Here is a 16,165-nt window from a genome sequence, read left to right on the forward strand (position 1 = left end):
AAAGGTTTAACCAACATCGGCAGTGGCTCAGTCAAGCAGTCAGCCGGCGGACGAAGTAGAGGAGCCTCTCTGTCTGCCGGCCATCCTCCAGTTTTTACCTGCAAACAAAGAGCCAAGTGTCGGGTTTCTACATCACTCTGACTGCCTTTGTGGAAGTGTGAAAGCAGAGTGGAGCTCAGACTGAGCCAGATCTCTGAAAACCACAATCAGATGGACCTCAACCACATATATGATCAGAAAACACTTTCACATAGAATCTCAAATGTCCATCTTGTTTCAGATTCTGAAACAATATTTGCAACAGTAACTTAGGACATAAGGCGAAAATGTGGATGTCCAATCTGTGCTGATGGTAAATGTTATCTACTTTCCCCAGTGCTCCTTTCCCCCCAGGATGTATTGCACAAAATTGGAGAATCCAACATGTTACACAAGTCTCAAGGAATGGAGAGGTGATGGACCAATCAGAGACAGGTGACAAGGAAGCATTCAGCATTGCCAGAGAGACACTCGAAGATGGTATTAAGGAAGCATCAAGACTGGAGAGAGACCTCATCACTGAGGCAGGTGATCCAGAATGTTACTGGCACCCCCATCAGGTGTGATGTCTGTTATGTGTGATGACCTCCATCAAAGAGTTAACTGTGAAGCTCTGCTTCCATAGGACCAGCCCCACCTCCAGAGGACCAACCACTGTCAGTATCCACAGTAAAACTGCTAGTTCTGATAATATCGCTGGTCGTGGACCAAGAACATGTGCCAACTAGCTAACTGATGTCATCACTGACATGCTCAACATCTGTCTGTCCCAGGAGAGTTTCCAAATGTTTCAGGACAGCCACCATCATCCTGGACTTCAAACGTCTACAGGGTCCAGTCTAAAAGACATTCCCCATCCTGATGAAGAGAACTGGTTCATCAACATCCCAGTCAGCCTGGGCCATCACCAGTTTGATCCGCCTCCACTGGCCGCCGCTCTGCCCTCACACATTGGGAAAATAACAACACCGACATCAGGATGTTGACTTCAGAGCAGCATTCAATCAAACTGACTGGTAGACTGATTAATGAAACTGATCGGGAAGTGAACACTCTGGTCTTGAGGAGCTCACTCTTCTTCCCAAACCCACCTCCCCATGTCCTCCAGTCTAGTGATGAACACTGGAGACTCCCAGGGCTGTGTTCTGGGCCCCCTCCTGTTCACGATGCTACCCCCAAAAGAAGGACAACGATGATGTCCTCAGATGACACTTCCATCATTGGATTACAAACAACGATGAGCCTGTAGAGAGGAAACCAACCAGCACTTCTGTCTACATCTATCAGCAACAACCTGACATGGTCTTCACATGTCTCCATCCTGGTGGAGAAAGAACAGAAACGGCTGGATTTCTTTAGGAAACAGAAGAAGTTATTGATAACTTTTTCAAAGGAGCAACAGCAAGTGGAAACATTCCAAACTGGACCAGGATTGAGGTCTCTACAAACCAGCAGAACATCACTGGTATCTACCAGCAACAGTGATGTTGGTGACACCTTGCTGCATTCTGGGAAGAGACACACAAGTAAGAACAAGCACAAGCTGATGAACCAGACCAGATATTCATCCTCCACCTTTCACAATACAATAATAGATTACTTTTTAGTGTTTATTTTGTAGCAATAATGTGACCCTGTTGAACAATGACAAAAAAAATAACTTTGAACCTTTGCTGTTTTTTCCAAAATGAAGAGATAATGATGATGATTACAGTTTGACAAACATCAGTTTAATGACGAAGCTAAAAAAGCAAAAAATGCAAATAAATTATATAAAGTTGGCAAAAACATTACCTATTATTTCCCAATGAAGCAACAACCAATGACTGATGAAAGTGTCTTCTTTCACCAAATAATTTATACTAACAACACTCACAGCTTGTTAACTGACACATCGTCTAGTTCATGAACTCACAGATCAAATATACTTCAGTGAACAACACTTTCATCTTTGGCTTTCTTCTGAATCTAAATCTGTGTCATTCTATTATTATATTTGGCTCCAGCAGCCGGTTGAACACATTTCTTTCAAGTATCTCAAGTATAAGAAATGTTTATGAATCTAACAATAGAAAACAATGGGAAAAGTAGAAACAGTAGAAACAATGGAGAAAAAATACAAGACATAGAAACAACAAAAACAATTGTGACAATAGAACAATAGAAAGAGGAGAAACAATAGAATCAGTAGAACCAGAAGAAACAATAGAACCAACAATAGAACCAGTAGAAGACGATGGATAAACAACTGTTGCATAGACGTCATTCCAATGTGGAAAAGAGTCTCCCAAAAAGAAATAAAATGCTTCGTCACTAAACATAAATACTTGATCTTTTGTGGGAAACAGCTGGATGATATTTTCCCTGCAGGAAACAGGAAGTGTTTGTGACGTGGTTGGGGTTTTATGAGCAGCCGCACTCATCCACGATCATGTTCTGGATATCTTTCTTGATGATCTTCTGCTCTTCGTTGTAGTACAGCATCGACATCGCCCGCAGCCTCGTCGGCACGCAGCACGACTTGATGTTCTGGAACGGGCTGTAGCCCCTCATACGGTAATGGTTGATGACGGTCGAATGGAAAGACAGTGATGAGCCGCTGAAGCTCGCCATGTGGTTCGGACAGTCCCCCTCGCAGTAGTTGGCATGGTAACCGGATGGAGCAATAATCCAGTCGTTCCAGCCAATGTCTTTGAAGTTGACGTAAAACTGCCGTTTGCAGCAGACGCGTATTTTCCCGTCGCACTCCAGACCCCGTTTAACTCGCCGCTGAGTCGACTCCTCTTCGGATCGTATCACCACCATGAGGAACGGCCGGTGAGACTGATCCCGCCCACCGCCGTGCACGCCCACGCCGTGCACCAGCACAGGTGAGGCTCCGGCCTCGGCACACAGCGGGCAGGAAACCCGCAGGCTCAGCGAGCTGCTGCCGCCGTCCAGCAGAGTCTGAACGCTGCGCGAGATGAGGAGGGTGTGCCAGCCGCTGCGACGCGTGTCCACCATCTTCTCTGAAACGCACTCCTCCTCATCATCGTCGTCTTCGTCATCACCATCATGATTGCCTCCCTGACGAAGCCGCAGCAGCCGGAGCATCACTTTGCCTTTCGCTCGGTTTCCCTTTGACATCTTCAGGAAGATCCAGACGTTTGCCTGTTCCACCACCGAAGAGCCACCGCCCTCCTTGGAAATGTCAAAGGTCACCGTGTCCAGAAAGTCTCCTGCCACAGAGACGACAGTTAGCATGTTAGCAAGTTAGCAGGAAGTAGCTAAATACATCATAACCAACAGATCAATAAAAACGTAATATCAGAATGAATCTGCTCAAAAAACACTTCATGTAATGGAAGATCTATACTGGACTGTAGTGGTCTCCACTGGACTTTAGCGGTCTGTATTGGACTGAAGTGGTCTACACCGAACTGTAGTGGTCACGACTGGACCATAGTGGCCTATACCAGACTGTAGCGATCTCTCCTGGACTGTAGTGTCTCAACTAGACTGTAGTGATCAATACTGGTCTGTAGTGGTCTCAACTAGACTGAAGTGGTCTGTACTGGATTGTAGTTATCTCTATTAGACTGTATCGGTCAATACTGGACCCGAGTGGCCTCTACAAGACTGTAAAAGTCTCTAATAGACTGTAGTGGTTTTAATTTGATCTTTTATCTGAAGTGAATGTCGACATGGACAAACTTTGACTTTTCTGTCTGAACAAACTTTGTCTTTTTCTGTCATTTGAATGAATGAACAAAGAAAATGTTAATAAAAGCTTGAATGAAGCCGCTGCCTAAATATACTCCACACACACACATACACACACACTGACAAACACACACACACACACACTAACACACACACTCTTTGTTTCCTGCTGCAAAATAATTACTGAGGCCCAGATTTATTTGAATGAGGAGATTATTTACGGCCAGAGACACTCGGTATGTCCCCCCTCGTTATGTCCCCCCCCCCCTCGTTACTGTCCTCTAATCTCTTTCAGGGACATTTTTAATTAAAGACTTCTCTCAAAGAGACGACTATTTATAGCACAAAGCCATTCTGTACATTTATGTAAGCAAACAAGTGATGGGACAAGAGCTGCTTCGCGAACACAAAACTTTAAGAGGCTTTGTCGTCAATAACACATTTAATGTCAAAATCTTCCGTTTTGATTTCGCAAAAGTTTTTTCCAATTGTCTGTCTGTGAAGTCAATGTGGAGAAGTCTTTGTTTTAATGTCTGTAAAGTGCATGTGAAGAAAACGTGTTTCAGTGCATCAGTCTGCTTGTATGTCTGCTGCACCAGTTAATTTAGGAGCCTGATTCCAGTCCCTGATCCACAACTGCACATGGGGTCCAGGTCTCCACATAAAGGCCCAGTGTAGGTGCCTCTCTTCCCTGCCTGTTAGCCTGTTGTTTGACTTTACTTCCCAACGTGAAGACTAGTGCTAGTCACGACCAACTCCCCTCTCATCTGAATCTACTCTTAGTTTAATTCTTTGTTACAAAACAGTATTGCCAGTTAGGCGGTTATGACATCACTACGATCTCTGTTCAGTCTGGGATTTGATTTGGTTTGGCTCAACGGTTTGTGTTTGCTACTTTTCTAAATGTATTTTCCCATGTGTATCGTATTCCATCCTGGTATGCTAGATTCTTAGCTGGTCGTCATAGCAGAGCAGCGTAATACTGCTATGACATCATCCAAGACGACCTAGTGTGCTCTCTCTTGTTCATCTGCAGCCCATTGGGCGACAGCAGCTTTACCTGTCTATCACAGGACTAGATTAAATGGCTTAAATGGTTCACTGAGACTCAGAACAATCAATAGAATCCGTCCGTGTGGCTGCTGATGAAATCTGTAAACAAACTTTGAACTTTTTTTTTTAATGAGCTGATAACAGAGCAGACAGACGGACGGAGCACGGGCAGAGAACTGCTATGGACATCACACGTTGATGTGAATATTATTTTGTAACTGTAACTCTGTAAATCTGTAACACTGTAACTCTGTAAATCTGTAACACTGTAACTGTAACTCTGTAAATCTGTAACACTGTAACTGTAACTCTGTAACTGTATCTCTGTAAATCTGTGCTGTAACTCTTTAATCTGTAATTTTGTAAATCTGTAACTCTATTAAGCACTTACTATCTAACTTTTTAACTCTGTAACTGTTAATCTGTAACTCTGTCATTTTGTAAATCTGTAACTATAAATCACTGTCTAACTCTTTAACTCTGTAACTCTTTTAATCTGTAACTCTGTAACTGTAACTCTTTAATCTGTAACTCTATAAATCAATGTCTAACTCTGTAACTCTGTTATTCTGTAACTTTGTAAACCTGCAACTCTGTTTCTTTTGTAAATCTGTAACTCTGTAAATCTGTAACTGTAACTCTTTCATCTGTAACTGTAACTCTTTAATCTGTAACTATAAATCACTGTCTAACTCTTTAATTTTGCAACTCTGTTAATCTGTAATTTTGTCAATCTGTAACTCTGTAACCTTGTAAATCGGCAGCTCTGTAACTTTGTACATTTGTTACTCTGTAAATCTTCAACTTGTAAACGTGCATCTCTCTACCTTTCTAAATCGGTAACTTTGTAACTCTGCAACTCTGTAGATCTTTAATATGTAACTGTGTGTCAGAGCTGATGAACTCAAAACTAAATCTGTTCTCAGACTCACCTGGCTCTGCAAAGGTGATGATTTCAGATGCTGGTTCATGTGGTGTTGGGGCCCAGGGTCCGTGGCCCTCCTCTTGGATCTCCACGCTGCCGTCCTCTGCCACGCGGCCGACCTGCAGCTTCTTGATGGCGTTGAGCAACGCAGAACGAGGGACAGGTTGTGTCACGTTTGGCCGATTGCTCAGGTGCAGCATATTGAGAATGTGACGTTTCACTGCCTCCACCATATCGCTCTGTCCTCCCAACGAAGAGGAGTTCCTCCTCATCTGAAGCAGAGAGCAGGACGGACAATCCGAGGATGGCGCCCCCTCCTGAAGCCGAGATGCCACGTCGACCTCCAGTGCTGGAGAGACCGTTGGAGAGGTGTCGACGAGAAGACCGACAGCCATGACGAAGAACGCAGAGAGCAGAGAGGACATGGTGGCTCTAGCACTGACAATAGTTATTACAACAGTTATAGAGTGAAAGTCAGAAACAGGAAGCAGCTGCTGAACAGTTCCAGTTCCTTAAGATCTCGGACTCAGCAGAATCTTTTTGATGTTTCAGGTGAATGAGGAGAAACACAATGATGTCAGCAGCTCACAGTCAACCTTAAAATCCTCAAAGAGGAGCAGCAGTCTGGTGTTCTGGTCCTCAGACTGGTCCTAATGTGTCCGGTCCTGATGGTTCGGTGGTCTGAGCCGACTGAACACAGTGCAGGGTCACTCTACTCTCCCTCTCTGCTCTGTTACTGTAATTATACCTCTCTCTCCATTTAATCCCTCCCTCCATCCACAGAGGTATTCCCTGTGATTCACACTCACACACACACACACACACTCTGTGAGTAAAGTCTCAGAATATCTCAGGACTCTTTGTGGTGTTTCCTCCTGAATGAACGTCACGACAGAAGAGGAGGAGGAAGGAGGGAAGAGGAGGAAGGAGGGAAGAGGAGGAAGAGAGAGTGTTCCTGATTCATTCATACCACACACACGCACACACACACACACACACACACACACTGGTGACTCAGCACAGCATCATTATCACCTCACGTGGAGGAGAAACTCCGTTGGTGTGAAATTAATTTTTAAAGGAATTTGTTGTTATAGTCATGAACTCAGCAGATGGAGCCACTCAGAACAGACCGTCTGACACACACACACACACACACACACACACACACACACACACACACAGTGACATCACCACGCCCTCTGCTGGTGGACTTTGGGTGTTACAGTATCACTTGGGCCGTGTCTTCTGATAAAAGTTGCTTAACCAGCAGTTGATTATTTCATTTTGTTCCTTTCTTCGCTGGTATTTAAGTCAGTTCTTTGGTCATGATTCACGCTTGTGCCTTTTGTTTTACAAGAAGGTGCAGACTGGTGCGGGATGCTCATTCTCCGAGGGCCTCATTGTCAATTGATCTCATTGGGTTTCTGTGTTAAAGTCCATGTGCTCAGCATCATCAGCCAATGTATCACTTTAGTTGCTTTCATTCATTCACGTTGCATTAAAACTGCACTTTGCGAGTGCAGCAGCTAAATCTTCGTCCATTCTGTGGCTCTTTGCCAAAGAAATACACTCCATGAAGTTGTAATCCAGGGTGGCAGGGAGACAGGTTGGTGGAGGGAGAAGAGAGACAGGGAGACAGGTTGGTGGAGGGAGAAGAGAGACAGGGAGACAGGTTGGTGGAGGGAGAAGAGAGACAGGGAGACAGGTTGGTGGAGGAAGAAGAGTGGCAGGGAGACAGGTTGGTGGAGGAAGACTGAGAAGAAGACAAAGAGCTGTAACTGCCAATGAAATAAGGGCCGTGTGGTGGATCCTGGTCTCTCATTGAGACAGGGGGGTTGGGGGCCACACTTCTAGACCGTGTGGTGGATCCTGGTCTCTCATTGAGACAGGGGGGTTGAGGACCACACTTCTAGACCGTGTGGTGGATCCTGGTCTCTCATTGAGACAGGGGGGTTGGGGGCCACACTTCTAGACCAGACAGGGGGGTTGAGGACCACACTTCTAGACCGTGTGGTGGATCCTGGTCTCTCATTGAGACAGGGGAGTTGAGGGCCACACTTCTAGACCAGACAGGGGGGTTGAGGACCACACTTCTAGACTGTGTGGTGGATCCTGGTCTCTCATTGAGACAGGGGGGTTGGGGGCCACACTTTTAGACCAGACAGGGGGGTTGAGGACCACACTTCTAGACCGTGTGGTGGATCCTGGTCTCTCATTGAGACAGGGGGGTTGAGGGCCACACTTCTAGACCAGACAGGGGGGTTGAGGGCCACACTTCTAGACCGTGTGGTGGATCCTGGTCTCTCATTGAGACGGGGGGGTGGGGGGGGGTTGAGGGCCACACTTCTAGACCGTGTGGTGGATCCTGGTCTCTCATTGAGACAGGGGGGTTGAGGACCACACTTCTAGACCGTGTGGTGGATCCTGGTCTCTCATTGAGACGGGGGGGGGGGGGGTTGAGGGCCACACTTCTAGACCGTGTGGTGGATCCTGGTCTCTCATTGAGACAGGGGGGGGTTGAGGGCCACACTTCTAGACCGTGTGGTGGATCCTGGACAGGGGGGTTGAGGGCCACACTTCTAGACCGTGTGGTGGATCCTGGTCTCTCATTGAGACAGGGGGGTCGAGGGACTACAGACAAAATAAAAATATATATCGATTGAAGCAAACTGCTAATTTCCATTCCTTCTTGTTTAAATAAAAAACTGGTATGTTATAAAATAAACATTTTCATGTGAAAAAAAAAAGCACTTTTCTTTAAAGAAAATATTGATTCATGTGAAGTCACTGAAATGATTCAAACTATAAAGATGTTAACTTGTGTGTTGGTGTTTGATGGTAGTGCTTTTCCTCAGTGTGTTCTGAGTGACAGTGTGTGTTGTCCTCATGGTTCACAGTGTTCGCTGCACTGTAGTTAGTTTACACATGTAGCTGCAGTTGAGCCTACTGTCATTTAGCAATCGAAAAACACTGTGCAACATGGAGCTTGAAGATAGACAGACAAAAATAAAAACTGGAGAATTAACATTGAGCAAGTTTGGAGGAAAGTCGGAGGTGTGGAACCATTTTAAATTGTGGGCAGTGCCAACGTGCCTTCATCAACTCTGTTCTGTCAGGACAGCAGAGTCACTTCTTCCACAAAAGACTTGTTTCTATTGTTTCGCTGTTACTTTATCGACAATGATATGTTGTGGTTTCTTTCTTTTGACAAATGTACTTATTGTAAGTCGTAGTCATAGTTACCAAATAAAACAAAGATGTCGAATTTTCTAAGTAAGATTTGAACCAATTAAGCACAGTACCAGAAAGTCCCACCCACTTCTCTAGTCTGTTCAGCAGGATGTTGTGATCAACTGTGCAGCACTGAGATCCAGTCATACCACAACACCATAACTCACCTGCATACAAAAGATCAGAACTCGCTCAAAACATTTAAATTCAAATTCAAAACAAAGTTACGGTCTCATATAAAAAGTAAACAATGGTGGTCAGAATGTCTTCCTTTTTTAGTGGACCCTGAATGTACTAGAATGTTATGTTTGTCCATTAAACTGAATGTAATTATGTATCAAACTGAATATTTTCATCCTGATGTAACAGAAGATGTCCAGTTGTGAATTTGTTTTCATGAAAAACTTTATTTGTCACAAAGTGTACATCTGTCTCACATAAAATCTGTTTGATCTACGATGCACTTGGTCACTGTTTGAGCGGTGAAGCGTCGTCTCTGGGCGGACTGTAGGGGTCTATCTCCTTGACGATTCTCTCAGCGACCGCTCTGCCGTTAGCAGCAACAACTCTTCTGGACATCAGGTCCACCGCTCCTCCTGAACACAGAACGTCTGAATGTCAACCTGCATTGGAATCATCAGTTGACCCGCTTGTATCAAGAGTATCTTTACCCTCCACGTCCATCAGGACTCCTCCAGCCTCGGAGACGATCAGGGAGCCGGCAGCCACGTCCCAAACGTGGATCCCAATCTCATAATACGCTTCAACACAACCAGACGCCACCAGACACATGTTGATGGCTGCGGTACCTGCTCCCCGCACCCTGGAAACACACTATTAAAAAAACGTATCAACAGTGCAGAAGTAGTAGTTTTACTGCAGTATCAGTAGTATTACCCATGTACAGGGATGCAGAGGATCCTTTTAAGGGTCGAGAAGATTTTCTCCACAGCTTCTGGGTCTCTGTTGGATCCAAACTCTGTGGCGATGATCGACTGTTTTATGTCTGACAGAAGAAAGAAGGTCAGACTATCCTGTTACTGTCCACTGGGCTCAGGTACATCTACTAATCAACAGAGATCAGAGTTATAATGGAATCACACAAACCATCTCCATAGATTCTGAACTTAGAAGCCTTTGTTCAATGTCTTTGGATTAAATTGGACTTTGAGATATTGACTTTCGTTGTGGTTCATTGATGAGTAAAGCTGTTGAGTTGTGTGATTGATTACTGACCTTCCTGATCAGAAACCTGCAGTGGCTCTCCATTACAAAACGCTCCTTTCCCCCTCCTTGCTGTGTACATCTTATCTTCAAGACAACTGTAGACCACACCAAACTCCACCTGAAGGAGGGCACAAAGAGGAGGGACACCTGTAGACCTGTAGGTCAACATACAGTAAGTACTCCCTGTGAAATCCTCCTCCTGACCTACAAAGCCCTTAATGGTCAGGCACCATCATATCTTACAGAGCTTGTAGTACCCTATTATCCTACTATAACACTACACACCCAGAATGCAGGATTACTGGCTCCTAGAGTCTCCAAAAGGAGAATGGGAGCCAGAGTGGGACCATCTCCCAGTTTCAGTCTGGGAGGTTTAAGACTTTCCTCTTTGATAAGGCTTATAGTTGACTCAGGCTTGCCTAAGACCAGCCCTTAGTTTAGTTCAGCTGCTATAGGCCCACACTGCCGGGAGACTTTATGAGCACTGACCTCTCTCCCCCTTTCATCTGGATCATTCATGTCCAACTTGACTTCTTCCCAGGAGTCTTTGTGCCTTCTCGTCTCCGATCTAATGTTTGACAGATACTAGAAAAGTATCACGATACCCTGCTGTTAAAAACTGGTCTTTACCCTGTTTCCTTAGCAACGCTGCTTTCTACACTTACTGTGGGGTCTTCCTGCTTTCAGCAGCTTTCCCTCATCAACTTCTCACGGAACGTCATCTGGATTTATTATCATTTAGTGGGTTTCTGTCTCAGCACTCTCACAGCAAGAGGGTCCCGGGTTCGATTCCCGGGTGGGGCCCGGTGTGGAGTTTGCATGTTCTCCCCGTGTAAGCTTGGGTTCTCTCCGGGTTCTCCGGTTTCCTCCCACAGTCCAAAGACATGCAGGATGGGGATAGGTTCATTGATGACTCTAAATTGCCCGTAGGTGTGAATGTGAGCATAAATGGTTGTCTGTCTCTACATGTCTCCCTGTGATAGACTGGTGACCTGTCCAGGGTGTACCCTGCCTTCGCCCAATGAGGGATCGACTCCAGCTCCCCTGCGACCCTGAAAACAGGATAAGCGGTAGACAATGGATGGACGGATGGATGGGTTTCTGTCTCCCTGCTGCAGTTCCACTCTCCACCTGAACTAGTACTCATGGACCGGGGGGGTGCTGTTTTACAGAAAAGTCTCATTAAACTCTGTTTAATAATCTGTTGTGTGTGCGTGCATGTGTGGGCTTGCGTTTGTGCGTGAGTGCGTGTCTGTGTGCGTGTGTGTGTGTGGACTAGTAGTTGAACTCACTTGTTTGTTGACAGAAAATCCGATAGATACAGCAACAAAAGGGAATCTGTTAAAGAGACAATAACATATTTAATGGTCATATTCCACTACCAACCAGTCAACTGTCAGTTTATGTCACTTAATAATTTCATCCTGTTAGACATTTGTGTGTAATTAAACACAACTTGCTGAAAAAGCAGACAAACTACATTTCCCAAACTATATAATCCTCTCCTAGATGTAGTTCAGCGAATCCCAATGCATTTGATCGGCCACATGTCTTGAAAACAATGACATCATATAAAGGCAATTACTTGTCACTCAACAATGATGTCACTCACTACATGTGTGCTTAATTAAAAAGACTCACGCATGTACAAAGTTGGTGGTCCCGTCGATAGGGTCGATGATCCAGGTAGGACTGTCGGTCAGAACACAAGCTTCACCTGCAGCTACAGACTCCTCACCTATGAACCTGACACACACACACACACACACACACACACACACACACACACACACACACACACACACACACACACACACACACACACACACACACACACACACACACACACACACACACACACACACACACACACACACACACACACACACACACACACCTTGGTTATTCTCAACCACCTTTGGATGGATACACAAGGGATTTAAGAAATTAACTTAAATAAAGAATAATTTATTCTTAAAAGTTGATAATAAATTCATAAAATGAATTCAAATAAAATTATATAAATAACACAACCACTGAGGGAGGCGGAGCTTCTTACCTGTGAGTGGGGAATTTCTCCTTCACTGATTGGATGATGAGTTGCTCCACCCTCTGGTCAGTCTGTGTCACCAAATCAACCGACGAACTCTTTGTCATCACCTTCCTGTCATCCTGCAGAGCCTCACGCACCACCTGATCAAGACCAGTCTGATCAATACCAGAGTCTGATCAACACACAGACCATAAACTAGACCCTAACGTTTACCCTCAGGAAACGTGGGTCCTGTCAGGAAACAAGAGTCCAGTCAGGAAACAAAGATCCTGGTCAGAAAACGAGAGTCCAGTCAGGAAACGTGAGTCCAGTCAGGAAATGTGAGTCCAGTCAGGAAACAAGGATCCTGGTCAGGAAACGAAAGTCCAGTCGGGAAACAAGAGTCCAATCAGGAAACGAGAGTCCAGTCAGGAAACGCGAGTCCAGTCAGGAAACGCAAACACACACTGGGTCTGACCTCTCCAGCTCTTCGTGCGATGGCAACAGCGTGGTCCATGGCGTCCTGCCAGAGGTCAGCCATGTTGGCCGCGTTCCTTATAAAAGGAGAGAAATTACATCATCAGAGGAGATGATTAAACAGATCAGAGACAAACCTGTGCAAGTCTTTGGCCCAGTCCCAATGTCCCCCCCTAGAGCCCTAAACCCTGAACCCTCACAAGCTGCACAGCTCGGCCGTTCATGAAAACGAACGATATGCCTATTTGCATATTTAACAGATACTTTCATGCAGACATATAGTAATGGTTATTGTGTTGATAAATGTGTGGACAGTGATAATAATGTAATGGTATTTGTATTTATTTAAATCATGTTACAAATGTTTGAAACGAAACTAAAACCATAAATGAAATGTAAATACACGGTCAGGAAGGAATAGGAGGAGGAAGGAGGAGCTGCTGGACCAGAACCAGCTGCTGGACCTGAAGCCGGTCAGTGAACCAGCTGCTGGACCTGAACCAGCTGTTTATAAAACCAACAACATGGGGAGAAGTGGACGATTGGTCCATTGGTGTAGTTTCTCCACCAAAGACGCACGTCACTCACCGGCTAATCATTATATACAAAGGCTTAAGAAGGACATTGATGTGAACTGTACCCACTGTGTCTCTGTCAACGAAACCTTGGTTCGTTTATTTTGGTCTTGCCCACACACCAGACAACTTTGGAGGCACTTGTCAAGCAGCTGAAGGTGAAGACGTGATGGCTTCGAAAAGAACCTACGAGTCAGGCGCGAGCAAGAGGGGAAAAAAAGGAAAACAAGAGGAAAGTCGTGCTTCTCTCGAAGGTGGGTATTTGTTGAAGTTAGTGCTGGGCGGGCCGTATTAACACCGCCGTTGATGTCCGTTAGCGCTGTTAATGGTGTTAACGGCCCAGCACTAGTAAAAATGTAAAACTTTTGGACAAATTGATTAATCCAGGTGTGCCTGACCATTGTTGTGAGGTCAGACACACCTGGATTAATCAATTGGTCCAATAATGTAAGACAGGAAATAAACGAGCTGGCTTATAAAGCCCATTCAGTGTGAATTAAGTTTATATTTGTTGTTACTTTGTTCTTACTAATAAAGGTTGTCAAGTTCAATGGCATTTCATTATACTGTCGTTTTGTACCTAATATACATTTGGGATTTGGTAGGGTTGGGTGGGGGGGGAGCTGAAGACATTTTTTCGTTTAGGGCCCCATTTTGGTCAGGGGCAGCCCTGGGTTTGGTTGTGTATTAATGTTGTATACACTTATCTCATCTAACTGTATTCAATCCTGTGTATACTCTTGTTGTCAATAAAGTTGTTAAAAAAATAAAAAATAAAATAAAATAAGTGCGGACATACGACACTCCACGTGGAAATTCCTACGTGAGAAAATTCCTCACCATTGCTCCTCAGCCTCCATCAACAAGGGGAGTTCCAATGCCTCAAATTCGTCTGCGATGAAGAAAGCCAGCGCCACTGGGTAGGCCATATTCTTTGTGCAAAATACGTTAAGTGCACCTGTGTCCGACTTGACGTGGTGGGAACTTTGACGTGTTTATGACGAGTTCCGGCATCGGAAACGCAGCCACTAGGCTTGTTCGGGATGGTCTTGGGCTTGACTTGACTTGACTTATCATTTATATATATATATATATATATATATATATATATATATATATATAGGCTATACACACACACACACACGCAAGGCAACATGTGGAAGGCATTCTTTTTTTTTCAGTATATTTGTATTATCATTCTATGTTTGTATTAACCAGACCTCACATCATATAAATAGACCTACTCACAGCACAATGCACGGAACTTTAGATCAAGCCATGGGATCAAAGCGACCAAAATAAAAAGGCAAGTAATTTCACCACAAGGTGGCCGCCGAGTGCGGACCTGAACACACGTCATTGAACTTTTAACCAATAGAGAACCATTCCGCTGTAGCGGAGGTGTGGGCAAGCCGGTTGCAGCCGCCGTAGACCGCGCTGCCAGGAGCTGCAAAAAACTTGTCCCCGCGATGTTTTGGGCCACGTGATATGGTCGCGACGCTGTGACGTCTTTGCAGTCGGATCATACATCGCTTTCAACCCACAATACATCACGTTAGGTAGCGCGCTGCAGGCGGCTACGTCAAGTCCAATCCCCCTACTGTCTCTCTGATAGGCCTACTGTCCGCCCCGTTGTGTGTCCTCATAAACGAGGCGGCTTTCAAACAGAAGATTAATGAACGGAGTCTGGTGGGACGGACGTCTAACAACCGAACAATCCCGGAAGAGACACGGTGTTTTAAGGCGGAGGTTTAACAGGAAGGAGGAGCCGTTTCCAACGGAACAAACATGTAAACAACAACACAATATAACAACATAAAAGTCAGTAAATCTCACCTGCGTCAGTCTGATGATAATCCACTGCTGCTGCGGATCAGCGGGTTTCTTATTATTCTTCTATTGCCTCCTGCTGGTCAACTATGCACACTACAGGTGACCTCCAGGAGCACCGTCCTTTCAAAGTAAAAGTGACAAACTTTGGAGACGTTTGTACTGTAATGTAAAATCTTTATGCTCAAATTAAGATTATTATTTGATTTGGTTGTGTAATTTATATACTTAAAGTGTACAGTCTTCAATATTATGCTATCATATATTTGTTCATGGTTTAAGACATTATGCTGCTTTCAGCATGTTCAACTCACATTTAAGGACTTATTGCCTCTACAACTGTGCTACATTTTAATGTTTTCGTAAGGCTAAATTTATCAGTAGCATTTAGTCACATGTAAGTCTTTGGTAAATGATAAAAAAGCACAATTGAATTGCCCTCCTGTGATGTTTACTGGTAGGCTATTAGGACATGCAGTACCAAAACCGGCCGCAAAAACCCCACCAATATCAGGATTTTAAAAAATCACTGCGACAAATTGAGGCAAAACACCCTCCCAATTTTTTAATATGATTTTAACAAGAATATGATCTTTCAAATAAAGTAAGTTTGGACCTGATACTTGTCAGTTTTTTGGAATATGACTCTGAAGTTGGGCAAAGATGTGTTTACTTCAATTTTGAGCCTTAATATCTGTGAAACTAATAATCTAAGAGAAACCATATTTTGCAGAATGTTTAAGCCAACACCAGAGATAGAGGCAGAAGTGATAGAAGTCTTTTATCTGCAAAAATGAGAGCTCAGCCACTCTTCAAATGTACTACTTTATTTCAACAAGACACATTTTAAGTACCTACCATACTAGGTCATCATTGAGCTACATCCCTGATATTCCATGTCTGGAGGCTATTAGTAACAGATATACACTGTAGACATTTTGAAGGCCACAGGTGAGATAGTTTTCCAGATATTGCTGTTTAAAAATGGCATTTCAGAATATGATGCCAAAAACCGTCTACCCTTCATTCAATGATGTTTCATAAGAAAACTATTGACAGTAGAGGCCTAAT

The 16,165-nt window shown here is 44.4% G+C and overlaps 2 protein-coding genes across 2 annotated transcripts; both read right to left on the reverse strand.

The window, feature by feature from the left end:
• Positions 1–1,673: 1,673 nt before the first annotated feature.
• Positions 1,674–6,515, reverse strand: inhbab (inhibin subunit beta Ab). The gene is made up of 2 exons (XM_084007966.1): positions 5,727–6,515; positions 1,674–3,257 (listed from the first exon to the last, which is right to left on the reverse strand). The coding sequence occupies exons 1-2, from the start codon at positions 6,142–6,144 to the stop codon at positions 2,443–2,445; spliced, it is 1,233 nt and encodes a 410-aa protein (XP_083864092.1). The 5' UTR covers positions 6,145–6,515; the 3' UTR covers positions 1,674–2,442.
• A 2,825-nt stretch (positions 6,516–9,340) lies between these two features.
• impa1 (inositol monophosphatase 1) lies at positions 9,341–15,187 on the reverse strand. The gene is made up of 9 exons (XM_084007102.1): positions 15,101–15,187; positions 12,691–12,766; positions 12,240–12,373; positions 11,822–11,926; positions 11,473–11,518; positions 10,190–10,298; positions 9,851–9,959; positions 9,625–9,776; positions 9,341–9,549 (listed from the first exon to the last, which is right to left on the reverse strand). The coding sequence occupies exons 2-9, from the start codon at positions 12,751–12,753 to the stop codon at positions 9,422–9,424; spliced, it is 846 nt and encodes a 281-aa protein (XP_083863228.1). The 5' UTR covers positions 12,754–12,766; positions 15,101–15,187; the 3' UTR covers positions 9,341–9,421.
• Between the last annotated feature and the right edge of the window lie 978 nt (positions 15,188–16,165).

The sequence above is a fragment of the Eutrigla gurnardus genome (genome assembly GCF_963514095.1).
Source record: "Eutrigla gurnardus genome assembly, chromosome: 4".
NCBI classification, from domain to species: domain Eukaryota; kingdom Metazoa; phylum Chordata; class Actinopteri; order Perciformes; family Triglidae; genus Eutrigla; species Eutrigla gurnardus.